At 41.3% G+C, this 23486-nt stretch overlaps 3 protein-coding genes across 3 annotated transcripts in view; 1 reads left to right on the forward strand and 2 right to left on the reverse strand.

Moving 5' to 3' along the window:
• Positions 1-47: 47 nt before the first annotated feature.
• LOC107048285 lies at positions 48-6525 on the reverse strand. The gene is made up of 4 exons (XM_015271392.1): positions 6469-6525; positions 5213-5258; positions 3800-4030; positions 48-2959 (listed from the first exon to the last, which is right to left on the reverse strand). Exons 1-4 carry the CDS (start codon positions 6523-6525, stop codon positions 48-50), a joined length of 3246 nt encoding a protein of 1081 aa, XP_015126878.1.
• A 2248-nt stretch (positions 6526-8773) lies between these two features.
• LOC107048287 (tyrosine-protein kinase Shark) lies at positions 8774-15340 on the forward strand. The gene is made up of 8 exons (XM_015271393.2): positions 8774-9016; positions 9128-9262; positions 9887-10050; positions 10533-10718; positions 10924-11008; positions 11629-12061; positions 13215-14112; positions 14668-15340. Exons 1-8 carry the CDS (start codon positions 8941-8943, stop codon positions 14863-14865), a joined length of 2175 nt encoding a protein of 724 aa, XP_015126879.1. The 5' UTR covers positions 8774-8940; the 3' UTR covers positions 14866-15340.
• The window catches only part of LOC107048288, an 18448-nt gene continuing 10017 nt past the window's right edge, over positions 15056-23486 (reverse strand). Inside the window, exon 2 of the mRNA XM_015271394.1 lies at positions 15056-18034. Within this exon, the coding sequence (XP_015126880.1) occupies positions 17395-18034 (640 nt within the window). The 3' untranslated portion in view covers positions 15056-17394. The remainder of the gene's footprint in view (positions 18035-23486) is intronic.

Here is a 23486-nt window from a genome sequence, read left to right on the forward strand (position 1 = left end):
CGCGCTTCACCCCTCCCCTCCCAAATGGATAGCGTTCCCGCGTCAATTCAAATGTCACTCACCTCGGGGAACAAAAACCGCTGCCTCGAGGTCTGTGGCTGTTCAAACGGGGAAGAGCTCATGTACCCAGGCGAGGGTGACTCGCTCTTCTCCATGACCGGAGTGATATTCGGATAGCCCTGCTGCCCACTGCTGGACCTCGCCTGTTCGTTGAGAATGGCCCGATCAATCTTATAATACTCCTTCCCACTCCTCGGTCTCAAAGTGGTGGTGACCGCCCGCCCACCCTGACCCCTGAGGCTATCGGGGGCGTCAGATGACGAATGCGAGGACAGCGAAAGCGTCTCAATGTAATCAGACATATCGGACGTTCCGCTGCTGGTGCTCCTCGAGTCGATGTAAGGGGTCCCAGATGTCTCCCCGGGGCTGCTGAAGCCCTTGGCCGTAGCCTTCGGCAAACACCCGGGGATCTCCCCCTCAGCGGACGACGATTTCGTCGGCACCTGTATCTTTTGAAACTGGAAAGACAACTCCCTCAGAGGATCACTGGACTTGGACTTCCGAGGAAGACTGCTGTGATAGCAGACCGGTGGAGGACTCTTCCTGCAGACCGTCAGAATGTTCTGCTTTCTAGCCGAGTTTATCGGCGCGAGGGACAGCTCAAACTCCACGAACTCGGCGTTGCGATGGCTGAGGGATCCCGTGGAGACCCCGGAGTCATTGCTGCTGGAGGAATCCCGGTTGTGACCGCTCTTCGAAGGGACCGAGGACGACCTCCTGATCTTGATGGAGAACGGCTGACAAGCGGCCGCACTCTCTTCATTCTTGACGACCGCCTTACTGGTCTCACTCGGACACTTGTGTATCTCCAACGCCGAGGAGAACCCCTGACTCGAGTCCTCCGGTGTCTGGTAATGCGTGGACTCAGCGGAATACGATCTCTTCCTCCAGAGGATCTCCAAACTGGCGCTTGATTCTATGGCCTGAGTGGGGTCGATCAGCCGGCGCCTCAGGTAGGGGCTCGACAGCATTGCTGATCCCGGAATCCTCAGTTCCGAGTCAGAGCGCTTTCTGTTAGTCCCCAATTCGCTCGCGGGTGGGCCGAACAAGGTCGGATTGCTCGAGGACTTCGTACCGCTGTAGATGCGCGAGAGAACTTCCTTCGAGCAGTGGTTGTGAGCCGGCTGCATCGGAAGATAGCTCGAGAACGTCTTCTTGACCAACTGCTTGTCTGGGTCCATGAGGAGGTAGTCTGGGGAGTTGTCCTTCACGTGACCGCACTTGTTACAGATCTCCTCGGTGTCCTTGAACTTCTCCTCTCCCATTCCCGACGACTGTTCGTTCGCCGCGTCGGGCTTGAGCTCACAAGCGATCTCCCGCATCTCCTCCTGGGTTATCCCACTCTTCGCGATGACGTCCCTGCTGTTCTCGTAGTGCTCCAACGACTCGCTGAAGTCGATGTTCACGTAGTTGACGGGCTTTGGTTCCGGCTGCGTCTCGATGACCGGTGACAGGTTCTCGTAATTATTGCTGGATGGCTTATCAGTTTCAGTCTTTGCGACAGGGTTCTTTGTCGACAGGGGGTAGATGGCCACCTCCCCGCTAGCATTGACAACCGGCATCTTTCCTTGACCGGAGAGCTTTATCGGGTGAACTGTAACGCCCGTCGACTCGATGCCAGCGCCGCGCCGGCAGTACGGCAGAACGAAGCCGGCCCAGCTCATGACATTGTGACAGGGGCACACTGATCTGGGTGATTGGGCTGGTAGCTTACTGGGACATCCACATTGCTGGAGGACAACAGCTTGTGGGTTATAAGGCGTATCGTAATTTGGATAATTGTTTTGATTCTTTGGCAATGCAAGGCACTCCTTTATCTTTCTCGGAGTATCGTAGTACTGGTCCTGGGTCTGGTGGGGGGGCTCCAGGGACATGTGGTGAGCGAGAATTGTTCGCGGAATGTCGTAGTTCTCGTAGGGATCGGGCTTTCGGGGCGGGTGGGCGGTGGGTGTTGTGCATGTACAGATTTTTTCTGGAAGGGGCATCGGAGGCTTTTTCGGTTTATTGAGGTGGCGGATTGAGGGCGCTCGCGGTGGGAGGGGGAGGTCTACAGTGTCCTTGGGGCTCGATTGCCGGGGGCTGTCGTCATTTTTAGGGGCGGTGTTATCGGTTATGGTAGTGGGAAATGCTGAGTAGTCACTGTCGTGGCTACTCGTGCTGTAGGACGATAAGGAGAGTCGGTCGAAGCCCTTGGGGGGGTTGATGGGGGCATTCTGGGGGGCGCCAGAGGGGCTGATGAATGTTGATGTCTTCGAGACGGCACCCAGTTTACTTATACAGCTTGCACAGCGCTCTAAAACTGAGTTATGCTGTCTTGGTAAGGTACTTCGCCATTCTGGGGATTCGGTCTTATCCGCTAACTCGTTTGTGGAACCCCCCACCTCCCGGCTGGTGTAATTGCCGTCTAGTTCGGCGTTGTGACGGCTCTCCGTGGAGGACCAGCAGGGGGAAGTCTCGGTTTTGGTTATGTCTAAATCGTCTTTGTAAGTGGAGGTTGAGTAGACGGTTGGGGGGAAAAAATCACTGGCGCGCGTGTCGGAACGTGAGAACTGGCGTCTGGGGCTATCCTGAATTGATAATTCACGCGCTAGTGGACGCTTACGGGATGATAGCTTACCCTCAGCCGCCAGCTGCAGGGTCCTAACTATATCATCACCCTGATCTGTTATGAGCACGTGCAACCCTTCGCCACGACCACATCTTGATCCACCTTCGAAACAAAATCTCCCCTCTACTACACCGTAACGACGGAGGTGGGCTATCTCCCAGACGCCGATCAGGCGCGGGGGGACACCCACTGTTATGCAGAAACGGCCATCTTGGATGTGTAAGTGGGCTGGGCCGGTTGTTACTTTTGCTTTTGCTGGGGCTGTTGATATGAGGACCAGAAACTGTTGATCTGGAAAATTTAGGGGGAGAGAGGGGTTCAGTTTGGGTGAGAGGCGATGGGTTACGGGTCCATACGCAATAGAAATTTGGGATTGGGAATCATTCTTTGTTTGATTTTAACAGAATTATTTTTATTCTGAAAACTCATGGCGGCCATGTTGGATTTTCGTATTGATTTTGATCTCAAAGAAACGAAGGATCAAAAAAATTTCAGAAAAACATAGTGTGGCGGCCATCTTGGATTTTCATATTAATTTTGGTTACAAAAAAAAATTATTTTTTTTTTAAATATGGAAGGGCGGCCATCTTGGATTTTCATATTAATTTTGAACTCCAAAAAAAAGTATTAAAAAATTTCAAAAAAATATGGCATGGCGGCCATCTTCGATTTTAAACAAAAAAAAAGAAAACTCATGAAAACTGTCATGGCGGTCATGTTGGATTTTCATATTAATTTTGAACCAAAAAAAAAAGTATTCAAAAATTTCAAAAAACTTAGGCATGGCGGCCATCTTGGATTAAAAAAAAAAAAAGCAAACACTCATGAAAACTGTCATGGCGGCCACGTTGGATTTTCATATTAGTTTTGAACCCAAAAAAAAGTATTCAAAAATTTCAAAAAATATGACATAGCGGCCATCTTGGATTTTAACCAAAGAAAAGGAAAGCATTCATAAAAACTGTCATGGCGGCCACCCAACGCCCCCCCGCCATTTTGAATTCCGATGTATTTTGACGCCGAAAAAATGGCGAATCCTCATGAAACAATTACGCTATAAATTTAGTGTAACGAAATCCCGTCACGAAAAGGGTCTATTGCGTATGGACAAATGAACTTGACGTGACTCACCTTCCCCCAGATTATTCGATATCTTCACCTGCCACTGTATCAACCTCTCCCGCGTGTCAAAAGCCAAAACGACGATTAAATCCTGACAAATGATAGCCACTGTATTGGACTCCTTATCGAGAGTCAAGCCACTCTCAATTCCCAGAAAGTGCTGCAAGCTCAGAGACGCCTTAGTCTGTCCTTGCTTGTATCTGTCCTTGCTGTCCGCGTACAGTTGCAGATGTAAACAGTCTGGAAGAAATGCGTTAAATTCTGTTATTCCCCGAGTTCAATGGATTAATAAGATTGGAGCGTGTCCCACGGCAGATGTGCGTCTTAGAATTGTGGCTTTTTCACTCTCTCCCTCGTGCCACACATTAGACCAGATGTTCCCGTCTTTCCAGTGTCGCACCGGGATTTTCTCTCGGGATGATAAGTCGGGGGTATTTTCACGTTTGAAAATTTAAAATAGATACTTCCCTCGGGGCCAGACCACTTAACATTTTATGGTGACTCTTCGAAAATAACAGAAATCATAATTACGGCCGCAGCCCACTTCTGGTTAAGTGGCACGTTTTGACGAAGTGGGCGGGGAAGATGTCTAATCCCTTTTATAGTTTCGGTGTTTTGGAGGTTTTACTCAGTCAATTTTTTTTTCAGCGCGGTCGGAATAAATTTGAATAATTATTGGCGTCATTAGGGGGATTGGAATTATATTTTGTGAGAACTTTTTTGGAATTTTTCTTCGGATAAATCAAGGTTCCGTTTGGTTTCGTAATTGTATTGATTATAAAATTTAGTACACGTGAAGTATAATCGTGAAATTAATATATTGTCTTTATATATTGTTTTTATATTGTCTTTTTTATTACATTTTAGTTGTTTTATTCACTGTCTTATTCATTCTGTCATTCAATTACTCATTTGTTCGGTCATATATTTATTATTCTTTAGGAATTGTTTCTGGTGATATTGTGGATGTGAAAAATTTTTTTACGATTTCGAAATAATTACCTATTTTATTTTATTTATTTTTGGATTTACGAATTGTTTGTAAATTTTCATTTTCTTGAAATAGTGGACTTTTCAATTTTTTTCCGGGTTTAATAATGTTTTCTAAGACTTAAAAATGGAGAATAAAATTTGAATATTTTTATAAATTGAAGTTCTCGTGTTTAATTGAAATATTGAAAAAATATCTAAAAGACGTGGATATTCTCAGCTATTTGAGAAGCATTGTCACGCGGATTATTGGGATTTAACAGAGAATTGGAACTATTTCACGCTCTTTCACGTGGAAAATTGACACTCAATTTTTTTCGGAAATAAAATAATTTTTGTAGTCAATAAAAAACCCAATTAAATTATTTCTGAGTCATGAATGATAAAAAAAAACAATGAATATATTTTTTCATATTTTCAAATGCTATTTACCTGCTACTGGCGACAGTTTTCGCATGACACACCATCGTGACTTCCACTGGAAAGAAAAAAATTCCCCGAATTAGCCATAACATATGCCGGACGACGACCAAATAAAAAAAACTACCATTTTTCAAAGGGAACTCGAGTCCTTACCGAAAACACGGGTGTTATTTCCTCGCGTACATGGGTAAAGCCATATACGGAGAAAAAAGCACACGAAAAATCCCCTACAATCTAGATATAATCGGTGAGCAGAATTATATTCATAGAATTTTTACTTGAAATGAAGGAAAAAAGGTGAAGCAAAAATTTTTTTTTCAACTTTTCTAGTAGATCTCTGATTTTTTAAAAGTAAAATTGGATTCGAAGAAAGTAGAATAGCCGTAACAAATGCGAGACGAAGACTAATTAAAAAAAGCAGAATTATTTATAAAGAATTTTTACTTGAAATCAAGAAAAAAAATGTGAAGCAAGAAAAAATTTTACTTTTACTCAACGAAAAAAAAATTACCAAATTTTTCTAACAATTCTTTATTACAATTCAGAATTATATTCAACGAGTTTTCAATTGAAATTGAGAAAAAAAACGTGAAGCTAACAGAAATTTTACTGTTAATAAGCAAAAAACAATTTCTACTGCATTTTTCTATCAATTCTTCTCAAATTTTTTTGCCGTAAAATTGGACTGAAAAAAAAATAGTCGTAACATATGCGAAACTACGACTAAATAAAAAACCTTACAAATCCAGATATAATCGGAGCGCCGATTATATCCAAAGAATTTTCAATTGAAATAAAAAAAAAATGTGGAGCAAAAAAATTTACGTTTAATAAACAAAAAACAATTTTTACCAAATTTTTCTACTAATTCTTCTCTGATTTTTTTCTCCATAAAATAGGACTCGCCAAAAAATAAAAATAAAATTTTCTAATTTTTCCTATTTACAAAATTTTTCTATCACTTCTTCCCAGATTTTTCCCCACAAAATTGGATTCACAAAAAAAATGAAAAATGAGACGAGAGCCACCAGACGCAGCCGGCACTCGACGCGATTATCATTATCATTATTATTCCTATTATGCCGAATCTCCTGGGGCATACGCGGGGTGTTAGTGTCGGGGGTGTCAATAAATTTGACAGGGCACAATTTCCCTTTTGTTCCCCCGATTCGCAACGGAGTTGTCCAAGAAGGCCAAAAAATAAAAAATAAAATTGCGAAAAAAACCGGATAAAAGACAGAAAATTTTGAAAAATATTTTCTCACTTTCTTGCCGTCCCGGAATTTGACATGCCCTTCGATAATGCAATTGTTATCCACCATTGTAGTACGAGTGTATTTCACTGGCAGATTTATCAGTCATAACTGCACATATTACACCCGAAAAATCATGCGCTCACAGTTTAATAATTTTGGGGGGCTTTTAACGTTTCAAATTTCGGCTGTTGGAAATTCTTGTGCGTTCGCTGGCGGCGGTTGGAAGGGAAATCACGCGGGGAAATCCATACTCGCATTTTATGGAGCAAATGAAGCATCCATCTTGACTTACACCACTATTCTAAATCGACTGGAGGGACTCTGGAAGGTGCCCTTTCCCCTCCGCTCCATGAATTTTCAGGGAACGGTGGGGATTGCGCACAGAACAGAAGCTATTCCCCCCCGCCGCACGCGCGCACACACACGCGAGCGCAGCTGGAAACGGTGATTCTATCGAGTGTGTGTTTACTTTCGGAGGGGTGTGTGTTCATTATTTTAGGGGCTGCGGGGGCTGTGGTGACATCTATCGAGGGGATTTTTTTGCGAATTTTTAGGGGATTTTTATCTGCATTTTTTTTTTCGTCGGAAAAAATTATTGCGGCGATTTGGATTTTCATTGGATCTGACAAAATAGTATATTTCGTAACGAGTGCAAAAAAGTGTTTTTTGGCGAGTGGGAGGTTTATATCACGAGCCGAAGGCGAGTGATATAATCCCACGAGCTAAAAAACATTTTTTCACGAGTTACGAACAATATTTTTCATCACAATGTGGCGGAAATTGGACTTTTAGGCACGCGGAGCGTGCCGAAAGGTTCACTTTTTGTCACAGCGTGATGAAAAACATTTTTTCACGAGTTACGAACAATATTTTTTGACATTGCTGCTACGTTCACCTCGTGTCGAAAAGTGCCTTTTTGTTTACTCGTAAACGAAAAGTCTTTTCGTTTACTAGTAAACGAAAAAAGGCACAGTTCGCCACTCGCTGAACGTAACATCACTGTCAAAAACTATTGTTCGACACATGTGAGACAGGAATTTTCAGCTCGTGTGATTGGTAGCCCTCGGCTTCGCCTCGGGCCGCCAATTTCACACTCGTGAAAATTCTGTCTCACTCGTATCGAAATATACTATTTTATCACAATGTGGCGGAAATTGGACTTTTAGGCACACGGAGCGTGCCGAAAAGTTCACTTTTTGTCACAGCGTGATGAAAATTTTATTATATTTACATCTTTATTATATTTATATATTTCATCTGCATTATATTTACGTCTAACAGAATAGTATATTTCGTAACGAGTGCAAAAAAGTGTTTTTTGGCGAGTGATATAATCCCACGGGCTAAAAAACATTTTTTCACGAGGAACGAACAATATTTTTCATCACAATGTGGCGAAAAGTTCACTTTTCGTCACAGCGTGATGAAAAATAAAATTCGTGATGTCAATTGAAAAAAAATTGGATTTTCAAATTTTTATAATTTATCAGGATAATTTATGCTTTTTTTTAATTGTAGAATGATGGGAAATTTAGAAGTTATATTAGAATATGTCTCATGTTTTTTCCATTCGATCTTTATATCTGACAAAAAATTAAATTTGCAAAATGTGAATTGAAAAAAAATTGGGTTATCAAATTGTCATAATTTAACAAAATAAATTATGGATTTATTTTTTTATGATAAGCTGACTTTGAAAATGATCTCACTGAATTGAATAATAAAATGAGACAATTCGAAAAAAATACGGAATGAAGAATTTCTTGAAATATTCTGAAACATTTTTTTTAAATTGATGGAAAATATTGAATTTCAATTTTCTTATCCCGAAAAATAATGGGAAATTTGGAAGTTATAATAGAATAAAAAAAATATCTCAATCTTTCAATTCGATATTTACATTCAACAGAGATAATTTCAGCAAAATATAATTTTTTTAAAGTTTCATTAAAAATTTTCTCATCGACTGAAACAATAAAATTGGCAAAAAATGAGATCAACGAAAAAAAATTCGTTCCAAAAACAATATGACTCCAACATTTGTCCTTCGACAATCATAACCGACACCACCCAGCAAACAGTATGTCCTCAATTTGTCGATGTCCTGTTAAATTTCAGATGAAAGTGGCAAAAATTGTTTTCTGGGCAAAAATCCCTAAAACCCCAAAAAAAAAAATGAATTAAATTCGATGCAAATGGGAGTTTTTTGTGCACTCCTATTTAAATTTCAAAAGAACAGCTCGCGACATCCCTCGGCCAATTGCAGCACTCACGGCTGAGAACCCGCGAGATGTCTCTCCTCCTGCCGAATACATTTATTTTTTATTGCTCAGTAAATACGTGAAGAATAGTGCAGGTTTCAGTAATAAAATATTCCACCTTCTGTTAATCATTCTCTAAAATTCCAACGATGAAAGCAGTTGCCCACAGTTGCGTTACCAAAACATCGTGTGAATAGTAATTCCTAAGAATAATTTAAAAATGGCCCAGGACGATGATATCTGCTGGTACCACGGGAAATTGTCCCGCGAAGGGGCTGAGAATCTCCTGAGAAAGGGTAATTTATCGTCATTATCCTCATTAAAATTTCAGTGAAGTAATCACTTGACATTTCCATCTGCAACAGCAGGGGATTCATTTCATTTCTTTTCAATTGCTTATTTCTCAGGAAATGAGGATGGCATTTTTTTGGTGAGAGAGAGCAGCACCTCAACAGGTGACTACGTGCTCTCTGTGCTCCACAATCAAGAGGTGATTCACTATCAAATTCGTAAACATGGAGAGGATGCTTTCTTCTCGATTGGTGAGTAACTACTCAGGAATTTCAAATTATTGTTCTCTCGCAAAAATGCAGGTGATCAATTTTTTTTACTCATATTTATTCATTTTTATTCTTCAATTTTTTTGAATTGTTAACTTCTGTCAAAACTTCTTTGTTGAAGTCCTACAGTCATCAAAAACACTTTGATAACTTCTAAAAAAAATTGACCACCTCAATTTTTTAAATTCATTCATAAATTTATTAATTTTTATTCTTCAATTTTTTTTAATTCTTAGATCAACTTAAAGAATTTTTAATGAGTTTTCTCACTTCACAGAACATTAAAAAACATAAAAGTTCTTTGTTGAAGTCCTAGAGTCATCAAAAACACTTGGACAACTTCTGAAAAAAATAAACCATCTCAAATTTTTTTTGTTCACTCGTAAATTTATTCAGTTTTCATTCTCTAATTTTTTTTTAATTGTTAGATCAAGTTGAAGAATATTTAATGAACGTTTTTTCACTTCACAGAAGATTAAAAAATATAAATTTGTTAGTTGAGGTCCTAGTCTTCAAAAATACTTTGACAACTCCTAAAAAAATGGGTCTCTGCCTTGAATTTCAAATAATCTAAAGCAGTATTTTATCAAAGAATGAATTGTTCAGATGACGAGACAACAATACATGGCCTGGACACCTTGATAGAGTACTACCAAGAGGACAACCATGGGCTTGAGATTAAACTACAGAAGCCCTGCAGAGGTGTCTTGCCCCCTCATGACACGAGAAGGCATGGCAGGACTAATTTGCTGCACAGAGCCACAATGCAGGTAATTTATCTCATTATCAATTGACACAAAAATAATAGCAAAAAAAGAAAATAATATTGGCAACTGTATTTCACCAATTCTATCAATTATTTTTTCAATCATTCAGTTTCATTCATTTCGATTTTTTATCAATTATTTTTTCAATAATTTAGTTTCATTCATTTGGAGTTTCCATCAATTATTTTTGCAAAAATTTTTTCTCATTCATTTGTATTTTTCATTAATTATTCTTTCCATCATTTTGTTCCATTCATTTGAACTTTTCATCAATTTTTTTTTTCAATAATTGTTTTTCATTCATTTGGATTTTTCATTAATTATTTTTTCCATCATTTTGTTCCATTCATTTGAACTTTTCATCAATTTTTTTTCAATACTTGTTTTTCATTCATTTGGATTTTTCATTAATTATTTTTTCAATCATTTTGTTTCATTCACTTGTATTTTTTTATAAGGAGATGCATTCTGATATTTTCATTTAGGGAAATTATACGATAGTGTCAGAGCTCCTGAAGTGCGGATACAGAAGCCTGGAGGCCAAGAATGAACTGGGCCAGACGGCGGTGCACCTGGCAGCCAAGGACGGTGCCGATGATATTCTGAAGAAGCTCATCGAGAGCAAAGCCAGTGTCAATTGTCGAGACTCTGCTGGCTACACCCCTCTTCACGTAAGTCACTCACAATTTTCCATTCAATCCCTTCCACACCATTCTGTTGATCGATTATTGTCAATGCTATTGTCCCCGCAAGCAGCTGAAGCCCCAAGACATAAAATTTCACTGAGGTATGATCCTTAAAAATACATTAGGCATTTTTGTTGTACCAGCCGAAAACAAAAATTCATACTAATAACTGAAAAAATGTTCATTTCAGTATGCATGCCAAAGTAATCTTCCTAATACCGTTAGAATTCTCATATTGGGTGGTGCCAATGTCCAAGCAAGACACACAGAAACAGGTAAATTATCTATTTACCTGTTTTTTATTTATTTATTTTTATTCACTTCGTGGAATTTTATTGACTTTTTTTAAATTAATGAATGAATAAATATTAAAAATTATAAACGATTCACAGTAAAATTTTGTCAAAAAAAAATTTAAACAAAACAATAAACAATAAAAAAAAAATCAATAAAAGTAAAACAACTACTTTTTCTACTTTCAAAGAAACATTATTATCTTATTATTATTATTATTATTATTATTATTATTATTATTGCATAATATTAATCCGATATTTTTCAAAAATATCGGATTAATATTATGAAAATGAATTGAAAAAAAAAAAAAATTTAAACAAAACAATAAACAATAAAAAAAAATCAATAAAAGTAAAACAACTACTTTTTCTACTTTCAAAGAAACATTATTATCTTATTATTATTATTATTATTATTATTATTATTATTATTATTATTATTATTATTGCATAATATTAATCCGATATTTTTTATCTCCCATTTTAAGTTTTCAATTATTTTTTTTTTTATGTATTCTATCAAAATTGAGGATAAAAATAGAATTGATTATTCTTTCATTATTTGAAAAAAAAAATTACAATTGCTATAATTCGAAAAGGAATGGTGCCCCTGCACGAGGCAGCAAGTGCTGGTCAACGAGAGGTGATAAAAGTCCTCCTCTCGATGAATGCCCCAGTGCACCCTCGCACCCTGGCCGACGACATTCCCGAGAGTCTAGCTCGTCGAAACGGTCACGGAGACTGCATGAAGCTGCTCCGTGACTACGAGACCCCGGCTCCCAAGGAGAAAAAGTGCGACTGGTACCACGGAACGCTGGACCGAACGGAAGCAGTCGCCCTCCTCCACAAGAACGGAGACAAAGAGGGCAGCTTCCTCGTTCGCTTCAGCGACCGTCGAGGGGGGACGTACGTCCTCACAGTGAGCTACCACGGTCAGGACTATCACTTTCAAATCCAGAAGAAAAACGAATATCTCTTTATTGATAATGGCCCTTACCTGGCGTCCCTGGAGCACGTGGTGGAGCACTACAGGTGCATGAATTTTTTTTAAGGCCCGGGCTATCTGGATTTTTTTTATTCATCGTAATCCAAAATTGTCAATTGAGTGGCACATCGTGTAGAAATTCCCAAAAATTATGACAGAATGATTAAAAAGATGGAAAAAATTCTGAACTTTTTCAAAGAGCGTTTTTAATTGAGATTCAGAATGAGTTGAAAAAGTGGAAATTACAAATATCTGATTCGCTGTGGCAAATTATCTATTAGCTGTCATTTTCCAGGGTGGATAACAAAACACTAACTCCTCGTGGGAAGTGACAGCTAGGTATCTCAATTTTCAAAACAGTGGTGTGTAGTCATCTGCCATTTTTATGTGATAAAAGTGTGATTAAAAAATTCTCCAAAATATTACAACTTTTTTCATCTTTCGTAATCCAAAATTGTCAGTTGAGTGGTACATCATGTAGAAATTCCCAAAAATTATGATACAATGATTAAAAAAATAGAAAAAATTCTGAACTTTTTCAAAGAGCGTTTTTAATTGAGATTCAGAATGAGTTGAAAAAAGTGGAAATTACAAATATCTGATTCGCTGTGGCAAATTATCTATTAGCTGTCATTTTCCAGGGTGGATAACAAAACACTAACTCCTCGTGGGAAGTGACAGCTAGGTATCTCAATTTTCAAAACAGTGGTATGTAGTCATCTGCCATTTTTATGTGATAAAAGTGTGATTAAAAAATTCTCCAAAATATTACAACTTTTTTCAAAGAGCCTTTTCCGTAATAAATGTCTCTGTGCAGCGTGGAAAAAGATTTACGAAATCAGTCTTCCCCCTGCATGATATTGGGTGACAGGCCGCCACTTGTCACCGTAAATCAGAAACATTTCTCAATATCTTGTTATTCAACTTATTCTGAATATAAATGAAAAATGCTCTTTGAAAAAATTAAGAATGTCTTCTACTTTCTTTTCATTATTCATTCATAATTTTTCAAAACTTCTGCATGATGCAGGACTTAATCGACAATTTCAGATGACGAAAGATGAAAAAAACCATCGAGGGCCTTACATTATTGTTTTTATGCTTTCGCCTATTTCGCCTTCGGCTCATGGAGTACCTCACGCAAATTGCGCTGTCACCGAAGCTTTATAATAATTTTGTATATTTTTAATACCCCCGCAGGTGCATGCCTGATGGTCTCCCAGGGCCGCTGGTGCACCCCATCCCCCCGGACCCCCGACCCCCAGTTCCCGACATGCCGCCCTCGATCTTCAACGGGAATACCCTGGGTAGGAAACCCTCTGAGGGCCACCCCCAGGCTGATGGTGTTGCTCACCTCAGGAGCATCGTCTTTGACATGGGGCTGATGTCACCTGCACCTTCTGCAGGTCCAGGGACCGAGGCGAATCCCTCGAGCAGTTGTCAAGACTTCATCCCCGGGGAGAACCTCATCCTCGGGGAGGTGCTGGGGGAGGGGGAATTCGGGGCGGTCTATGAGGGGGTCTTCGAGAGCCCCAGGGGGGTCCAGGAACCTGTTGCCATCAAGACCCTTCGAGACACCCACAACATCGTGACGAGGGAGGAATTCCTGAGGGAGGCCAGACTCATGATGACTTTCGATCATCATTGCATTGTGAAGCTCATTGGCCTCTCCGAGGGGCCGCCTCTCCTCATGGTCCAGGAGCTGGTGCCCCTGGGCTCGATGCTGGCGTATCTCCTGGAGTTCCCCGACAGAATCAGTCCGACTTATGAGCTCAAGGTCTGGGCCTCCCAGATCGCCTGTGGGATGAAGTATCTGGAGGAGTTGAGGCTCGTCCACAGGGACCTCGCTGCCAGGAATATTCTCCTTGCCTCGAGGCATCAAGCCAAGATCAGTGACTTTGGACTCTCGAGGAGCTTCGGGCCGAGTGATTATTACAGGGCCACCCAGGGGGGTAAGTGGCCCATCAAGTGGTATGCACCGGAGTCTTATAATTTTGGGACATTCTCCCATGCCAGTGATGTCTGGAGCTTTGGGGTGACACTTTGGGAGATGTTTTCTTATGGGGAGCAGCCCTATGGAGATCGTCGAGGGGTGGATGTACGTATGGGGGTAGAAAAAAGCTACTGAAATGAGGAGAAAACTTTGGGGCATGAATTCTCAGTCGAGAAGGGGTAGAGAAGTCTTAAGGATGGCTTGAAAAATTTGTTCACTTCGTAGAAACTGGGTGAAGTGAGTTGAGGGTCATCTGGAGAGGATAAATCATTTTTAGAAGTGTTTGAAAATACGAGGTCGGTGCGCCGCCATCTTGAACACATTCCAGCGCCAAGGTCACGAAACGTATCGGTGTGAACATAGTGGGTCGACCACCTCGTATTTTTGAACATTTATTAAAATTATTTATCCCCTTCAGATCACCTCCAATTCGTTTCGTCCACTTCCTGGAGAATGAACGATTTTTTCAAGCTGTTCCCCAGACTTCTCATCCCTTTTTGGCTAAAATCAGGGCATTTTTTTTAAACTGAAGCAACAGGTGGGCACGTGGCGCCATTAGTTTATGAATTGGCCGAAAGCCTTCCCTATTCATGGTGCAAAGTTTTTTCCGCATCGATCTCTCTCCCAAAACCCCAACAATAAAATTTTTCAATTAATCAGGTGATTCAACTAGTTGAGAAAGGAGAACGTCTCCAAAAACCTGAAGACTGCCCAGACCACATCCACGAGGTAATGAAGAGATGCTGGTCCTACGCCCCCCAGGATCGTCCGACCTTCTGCGAGCTCTTCGAAATATTCTCCAGCGACCCAGATTACGCCAACCTAAAAGACCTCGTCGCCAACGTTAACATGAGTTAGTCACTGCTCCCAAATTAGACTGGTCATTTTGGTAATCGCAGAGAACCAAGAGACATTGAAAAAATCATTCCAATTCAATTCCACCAAACAGTGCCATTAAAAAAATTCGCTGGTCCATTTTATTCCGACTGTAAATATAAGATAATTTCCATTTAACCAGAGATATGGATATTAAATAATTGAATCCATGTAAAAGGCAGTTGCAAATTTATTTACCATTCTTGTACAGTCAGAGGAAACATTTTTACTTTGTGTGTAAACAAAAATGTTCGATATCTATTATTCTAGGTTCAATAGATTGATGCATAAGACATCAAATAACGTCATTTGTTCAACAACTCGATATTTGCCATCAATAACTCATTCACCATCGGTTATTAAATAAAAACTATTCAGATTGAAAATATTTCAATGAATTTGTCGTCACGTCACCGTCTATTTTCATAATGAAAGAATAAAATGAAGACTTCATCTGTTTCATTTGATTTACTCAATTAAAGTGCAATAGACAATTCAATAATCCTTCCTTATTCATCTGAAATATTCTCCTAGTGTACAGCAGTGACGTGAATAGTTCGCAAGAGCGTAGAATAAACTTATAAAAGTGTCATTACCACCTAATTTTTTACACGACGACTTTTTAAATTCTATGTACAACATATGTACAGAAAGAACAAGTAGGAAATTCATCATTCCAATTGCTTATTCATAATCTGCTTTCTTTTTTCCACTTGCGAGTGTTTTTTTTCTTCCATGTGCGTCATCGAACGGGTTTTGAACTTGAGAAGGAGGCTTTCTGTTTCTAATTGTCCAAGTAATCATTTCAATGACAAAACGGAGGGGAGAATTTATCGAGTGTCTTACTGCCGAGAAACCCTTCTCTTCAATGTACATATAAATAGGACTCATGGAGTTTGGGATTTTTCAGACGTGACATACAGCGTAATAAAAAATAAATAGTTATGAACTTAATCTAGAACAGCGTCGATGATTCGCATTTATTTTCTAAAACGATATTCCATTTCAGTTGTTGTTACTATTGAATTTTTCCTCGTGACATGTTGAATCGTCGGTTCTTGCTGACTCCAAGCACTCAGAGATTCACATTTTAGTCGGAAATGGTGGTTTGGATTTTTCTCTTGAGGAAATAATAAAAGCAGACGTAATGGGCGTGACGGGTATTATTACTCTGAATTTACGGTGAAGACCCACAGAAGCTACATTCATTTTTACAATTGCACAACTCAAGTTCTGCGAGACAATTTCAATAGCTCTTGTTTATTAATCATCAAGAGAAAGCAGAAGTTGCGTACATTACGCTCGCTATAGCTCGCTGGGTCCTTCACGCTATGAAAATCCCTGAATTCGACCGATTTCAGCTTGTTCTCATCATCATCAGCTTTTTGTGGTGATCGGGCATTCAATCCTTGTGAGGGAGGTCCTAGACAAAATAATTCTGTTTCAATTGATCCCGACGCCATGTCGTCCTGCGGAATTTTCCTCTGAGAGACATCGGGAGTGGATAAAACCACCAAAAGGGGATGGAAAAATCTGAAAGAGGGCTTAAAAAATTTGTTCACTTCGTAGAAACTGGGCGAAGTGAGTTGAGGGTGATCTGGAGAGGATAAATCATTTTTAGAAGTGTTTGAAAATACGAGGTGGGTGCGCCGCCATTTTGAACCCATTCCAGCGCCAAGGTCACGAAACGTATCAGTGTGAACATAGTGGGGGAACGGCCAATGGCCAAGCACTCTGACACTGTAGTAGTGAATTCTAATGCTGTAGAGCGTCGTGGTGCCCCCACTGGGTGGAGTCACAGGGCCGTATTTTTTTTTTCATTCTGGGGTTCGGAATCTCGAATTTTGAAAAAGAAATTGATGTCAACACACAGCGCATTCCTTTCATCATGAATAATACAGGAGTGTTGTTACGGTAAATTAAGTATAAGAACCACAGAGGACATGATGGGGTGGAAATGAGGTTAAGCACATTGAGTCCTTTGACTTTGAATTTTTTGCATTCAACTGAATGTGTGGAATATTTATTATACGGGAATATATCCCAGAAGAATTCAGTGAAATTCAGTATTCAAGTTTTCTTCTCATAGCCTTGTTATTAATTCAATATTTGAGGAGGGGGGCCCAAGCAAGATGGCGGCGCTTACACCCGTCGACCACCTCGTGTTTTTAAACATTTATTAAAATTATTTATCCCCTTCAGATCACCTCCAACTCGTTTCATCCAGTTGCTGGAAAATGAACAAATTTTTCAAGCTATCCTTCAGATCTTTCCATCCCTTTTTGGCTGAGAGTTCATGGCGCAAAGTTTTCGCCGCACCTCAGGATTTATTTGTTCAGGATTTCCCCGGATTAAATGCCCTGTAATCATTTTTCCTTGTTGAACCTCGATCCAGCGAGGATCTAACTCGCGAGAGACTCTAGACTGTCAGGACGACGCGGACAAGCTGAATTGGTCAACACGATTGAAAAAAAAAGACGAGGATAAAAGAATGGAGTGTTAGTGGCGAAACTAAACTTGTCCTCCGACGTCGATCTGATATCTGAGGGTGAGGTATTCAGCAGCCGAGGTCATGCGTTTGATGCTGCGATGGAGCCCATGGAGATGACGCCTGAAGGTCTCAGCTGCCTGATTGGCGCATCTGTCGTTGGGTGAATCCTCACTCTCCAATCCTGAATCAATCTCAATTCCAATGTCAGAGTCTGAGTCGCAGGAGCTTGAGCTTGAGATCAGTGAGGAGGCGCTCTGCATGCTCTGCATTGACGTGGTACTAGGGCAGCGGGCGTGGCCTAGTCTCACGGCGTCACTCGTCGCTCGGTTCTTCCGGCGGACATCATCGGTGATCTCGTCCTCGTCGTCCTGGGTGTCGGCATTGGACTTCTGGGACCACATGAGCTCCAGCTTCGTCTTGGTGACGATGTTGTAGAGCCTGTAGAGGTCCGTGTGGGGCATTGTGTTCTTGATGTTACTTAAGCCCTTCTGGCTCACTGTGTCACTTGCGTCACCCACTGCGAGGTCCAGGAGACGCGAGGGGACTAGAATTGTCTCCTCCATCTCGCTCACTGCTTTCACGAACTTCTCCATGCTGTGGAGAATGCTCGCGTTACTAAACTCCGGCTCGTCGTGACGAGCAATCCTTCGCAGGTTTGACCTGCAACACGAAAATATTGATTTCGAGAATTATTTATTGCGGTTTTTCCGGGTCTTATGAAGATTAAATGCACTGAAGGTGAAAGGAAAACTTTGAGATGTAAATTCTCAAGTCTTAAGAAATGATTTAGAAGCCGCGGATTTAAAAAAAATTCCCGAAACGCTGGAAAAACTTTGAGAATTGAATTCTCAACCAAAAGTGGGCGGAAAAATGTGGAAGATGGCTTCAAAAAAATGTTCATTTCGTAAAAAATGGTTGAAGTGAGTTGGGGAGGATCTGAGGAGGATAAATAATTTTAAGAAGAGTTTAAAAACGCGAGGTGAGGTGCCGCCATCTTTGAAGCCCCTTCCGTCACGGGAGACATCACCCAAGATGGCGGCGCATAATAAGCTAGAGGTGAAAGCCTCCACTTAATTACCTCCACTCATTACAATACATAATGAACAATTGTTCCGGACCTTTGACCACTGAATGAAAACACTGCAATGTTTTTATTATGTTCTTCGAGAGGCCTCGGATAAAAAAAATACTGACACGAGAAAAACTTTGAGAATTGAATTCTCAGCCAAAAGTGGGCGGAAAAATGTGGAAGATGGCTTAAAAAAAATGTTCATTTCATAAAAAATGTTTGCAGTGAATTGGGGATGATCTGAGGAGGATAAATAATTTTAAGAAGTATTTAAAAACGCGAGGTGGGGCGTCGCCATCTTTGAAGCCCCTTCCGTCGCGGGAGACATCACCCAAGATGGCGGCGCATAATAAGCTAGAGTTGAAAGTCTCTCAAAGAATGTGACCCGAACTGCCTTGTTATTTACCTCCACTCATTACAATACATAATGAACAATTGTTCCAGACCTTTGACCACTCAATGAAAACATTATAATGTTTTGTTTCCACTCCCCAATACATTGACGTCAGAAAGGTGTCCGAGTACTTTGACCGAATGCTCAATTGCGTTTTATTATCTTTCCGTGCTTGATTAACAAGTCTAAAAGTGCGTTACTTCGTCGTCACAGTCCAGTCTACAGATCATTAAAAAATCCCATAATTAGTAGTTGTCGATGTTGTTCAAATATTTAGTTTACGCTCATTTCGTCATCGTAATGAGTCTCTCTTTTTAGTCATTAATGCGTCGTTGGTTATTTCCTTCAATCAAGGTCAAGACGTCTGATAGATATCTGAGATGTATCTTTTGTCAGTTGTATTGATGGATCACGCTCCGGTGTCATGTTGCGGGCGTGAATGAAGTGTATGAGCAATAATGAGAATCTAATCGAGCGCCAGAGTCCGATAGGCCACTGCACTCTTCGCTTCGTCCGACGATTGGTCGCGATTAGACGGAGTATCGCGAACCGGCTCGAACCGGAGACGCTCTTCACTCGCTTTTCCTCGGGGTTTTTTTATTATTCTTGTTAATTGAATGAAGTTCATTGATTTATGGATTGGGGTCACTCATTGTTGCCAGGGTTCAGACGATCTATTCTGACCCCCGGCGAACCTTACGTGCATCCTGCATTCCACAGTTCAGTCTTCGACTGCGGAAAGATCGTTATGCATTTATGCTGATGATTCGATGCATGAACTAGTGATTTCCGATGGCTTCTCGGAGTTTTCCGTATTTTGAATTATTCCGATGGGAAAATACGGCTGACGTTCACGGGACGAGCGTTCCGGATTGAATATGAATTAGTTGTTGATTAGCCCTTGAGGATGTCCGAGCACTTGTTCAATTTATTTTTCGTTAAACAATTTTTTTCAGAATTATTTATGAACAATTAAGTTTCTAACGTGAGAATAATTTTTGGGAATCGATTTCAGGGAAAGAAAATTGTGAGGGAATATTTTTAAAAATCGGGGACTCAATTGAAAAATTTGGATATCCTCAAACGATAATTGACTGTCTCGTGGACTTATCCTGTCACTGAACTTCTAGAACATTCCACCTGCTGACGATTGAAAAGCCCGACGCATCGGCCGCCCCATAATTGCGTTCACGTTTGGTATATAGCGGGAGCCAAGGTCCAACTTAAAAATTCTTCATGGAAGGAGGGGAAACCCGACGCGTCAGAAAATGAGTGCGCAGCATTTGAGTTGCATTACAGGGAGACCAATCCGCTGATTACCTACTTTCTACTTTTATCTCCGACTGAATTCACAACTCCTAGGGACAAAGGAGCACAGGGTTTTCCTCGACTGCCACAATTCCCACGAAAATGATAATACTCACGAGATTTTCACAACTGTTGCATTTTCAAAAATTGGAATAAAAAAATAGGCAGTATCTATTCACACGCTCCACGGTAACTTTGACCGTGGATATACGGGACGTTTTCCCGTGGATTCAAGGTAGTTTCTACCGTGGATATATGGGAGATCGCGGACCCTCAACTTTTACTTCTGAAATTAAATCTAGACAATAAACTAGACACATCGAATCAATTGATAAGTGATATGGAGATAGTAGACTAGTAAACAACTTTCTCGAATACGAATATCAGTATNCGATATTCATATTTGTCTAATGGGGTCCGAGTGCAGGAGTGGGGGCCGAAATATAGTGCAAATGATTTTAAAGATGATCTCCCAACCAAGGGAGACTCCTACCAGAGTTGGCACAACTCTGGTTTCAGAGTTGAAAACCAGAGTTGTGCCAACATTGTCCACTCGGCTCTAGGAGTCTCCCCTGGTTCAACACCATCTTTAGAGGTCCTAGCACGCCATTTCTCGACGCGCTCTTTCATTTGAGCCCAAAAGAACATTCATATCTTGGCTGACATCGCTGCTACAAACTCGGGCCTACAACTCGGGCCTTCAATTGAAGGCCCGAGTTGTAGGCCCGAGTTTGTAGCAGCGATGTCAGACAAAATATGAATGTTTTTTTGAGCTCAAATGAAAGAGCGCGTCGAGAAATGGCGTGCTAGGACCTCTAAAGATGGTGTTGAACCAGGGGAGACTCCTACCAGAGTTGGCACAACTCTGCTTTTCAATTGACAACAGACATCATCTTTAGAGAGATTTGTCATCTTTAAAGGCTTCTGCACGGCATTTCTCGACGCGCTCTTTCATTTGAGCCCAAAAGAACATTCATATCTTGGCTGACATCGCTGCTACAAACTCGGGCCTACAACTCGGGCCTTCAATTGAAGGCCCGAGTTGTAGGCCCGAGTTTGTAGCAGCGATGTCAGACAAAATATGAATGTTTTTTTGAGCTCAAATGAAAGAGCGCGTCGAGAAATGGCGTGCTAGGACCTCTAAAGATGGTGTTGAACCAGGGGAGACTCCTACCAGAGTTGGCACAACTCTGCTTTTCAATTGACAACAGACATCATCTTTAGAGAGATTTGTCATCTTTAAAGGCTTCTGCACGGCATTTCTCGACGCGCTCTTTCATTTGAGCCCAAAAGAACATTCATATCTTGGCTGACATCGCTGCTACAAACTCGGGCCTACAACTCGGGCCTTCAATTGAAGGCCCGAGTTGTAGGCCCGAGTTTGTAGCAGCGATGTCAGACAAAATATGAATGTTTTTTTGAGCTCAAATGAAAGAGCGCGTCGAGAAATGGCGTGCTAGGACCTCTAAAGATGGTGTTGAACCAGGGGAGACTCCTACCAGAGTTGGCACAACTCTGCTTTTCAATTGACAACAGACATCATCTTTAGAGAGATTTGTCATCTTTAAAGGCTTCTGCACGGCATTTCTCGACGCGCTCTTTCATTTGAGCCCAAAAGAACATTCATATCTTGGCTGACATCGCTGCTACAAACTCGGGCCTACAACTCGGGCCTTCAATTGAAGGCCCGAGTTGTAGGCCCGAGTTTGTAGCAGCGATGTCAGACAAAATATGAATGTTTTTTTGAGCTCAAATGAAAGAGCGCGTCGAGAAATGGCGTGCTAGGACCTCTAAAGATGGTGTTGAACCAGGGGAGACTCCTACCAGAGTTGGCACAACTCTGCTTTTCAATTGACAACAGACATCATCTTTAGAGAGATTTGTCATCTTTAAAGGCTTCTGCACGGCATTTCTCGACGCGCTCTTTCATTTGAGCCCAAAAGAACATTCATATCTTGGCTGACATCGCTGCTACAAACTCGGGCCTACAACTCGGGCCTTCAATTGAAGGCCCGAGTTGTAGGCCCGAGTTTGTAGCAGCGATGTCAGACAAAATATGAATGTTTTTTTGAGCTCAAATGAAAGAGCGCGTCGAGAAATGGCGTGCTAGGACCTCTAAAGATGGTGTTGAACCAGGGGAGACTCCTACCAGAGTTGGCACAACTCTGCTTTTCAATTGACAACAGACATCATCTTTAGAGAGATTTGTCATCTTTAAAGGCTTCTGCACGGCATTTCTCGACGCGCTCTTTCATTTGAGCCCAAAAGAACATTCATATCTTGGCTGACATCGCTGCTACAAACTCGGGCCTACAACTCGGGCCTTCAATTGAAGGCCCGAGTTGTAGGCCCGAGTTTGTAGCAGCGATGTCAGACAAAATATGAATGTTTTTTTGAGCTCAAATGAAAGAGCGCGTCGAGAAATGGCGTGCTAGGACCTCTAAAGATGGTGTTGAACCAGGGGAGACTCCTACCAGAGTTGGCACAACTCTGCTTTTCAATTGACAACAGACATCATCTTTAGAGAGATTTGTCATCTTTAAAGGCTTCTGCACGGCATTTCTCGACGCGCTCTTTCATTTGAGCCCAAAAGAACATTCATATCTTGGCTGACATCGCTGCTACAAACTCGGGCCTACAACTCGGGCCTTCAATTGAAGGCCCGAGTTGTAGGCCCGAGTTTGTAGCAGCGATGTCAGACAAAATATGAATGTTTTTTTGAGCTCAAATGAAAGAGCGCGTCGAGAAATGGCGTGCTAGGACCTCTAAAGATGGTGTTGAACCAGGGGAGACTCCTACCAGAGTTGGCACAACTCTGCTTTTCAATTGACAACAGACATCATCTTTAGAGAGATTTGTCATCTTTAAAGGCTTCTGCACGGCATTTCTCGACGCGCTCTTTCATTTGAGCCCAAAAGAACATTCATATCTTGGCTGACATCGCTGCTACAAACTCGGGCCTACAACTCGGGCCTTCAATTGAAGGCCCGAGTTGTAGGCCCGAGTTTGTAGCAGCGATGTCAGACAAAATATGAATGTTTTTTTGAGCTCAAATGAAAGAGCGCGTCGAGAAATGGCGTGCTAGGACCTCTAAAGATGGTGTTGAACCAGGGGAGACTCCTAGACCCCAATGTTCTATACATACTCCTAGACCCCCTTCTCCTGGACAATGTTGGCACAACTCTGCTTTTCAATTGACAACAGACATCATCTTTAGAGACATTTGTCATGTTTAGAGGCTCTAGCACGTAATTTCTCGACCCGCTCTTTCATTTGAGCCCAAAAAAACACAAATATCTTGTCTGACATCGCTGCTACAAACTCGGGTCTTCAACTCAGGC

The sequence above is a fragment of the Diachasma alloeum genome, unplaced genomic scaffold (assembly GCF_001412515.2).
Source record: "Diachasma alloeum isolate Michigan unplaced genomic scaffold, Dall2.0 Dall_scaffold_00186, whole genome shotgun sequence".
NCBI lineage: Eukaryota > Metazoa > Arthropoda > Insecta > Hymenoptera > Braconidae > Diachasma > Diachasma alloeum.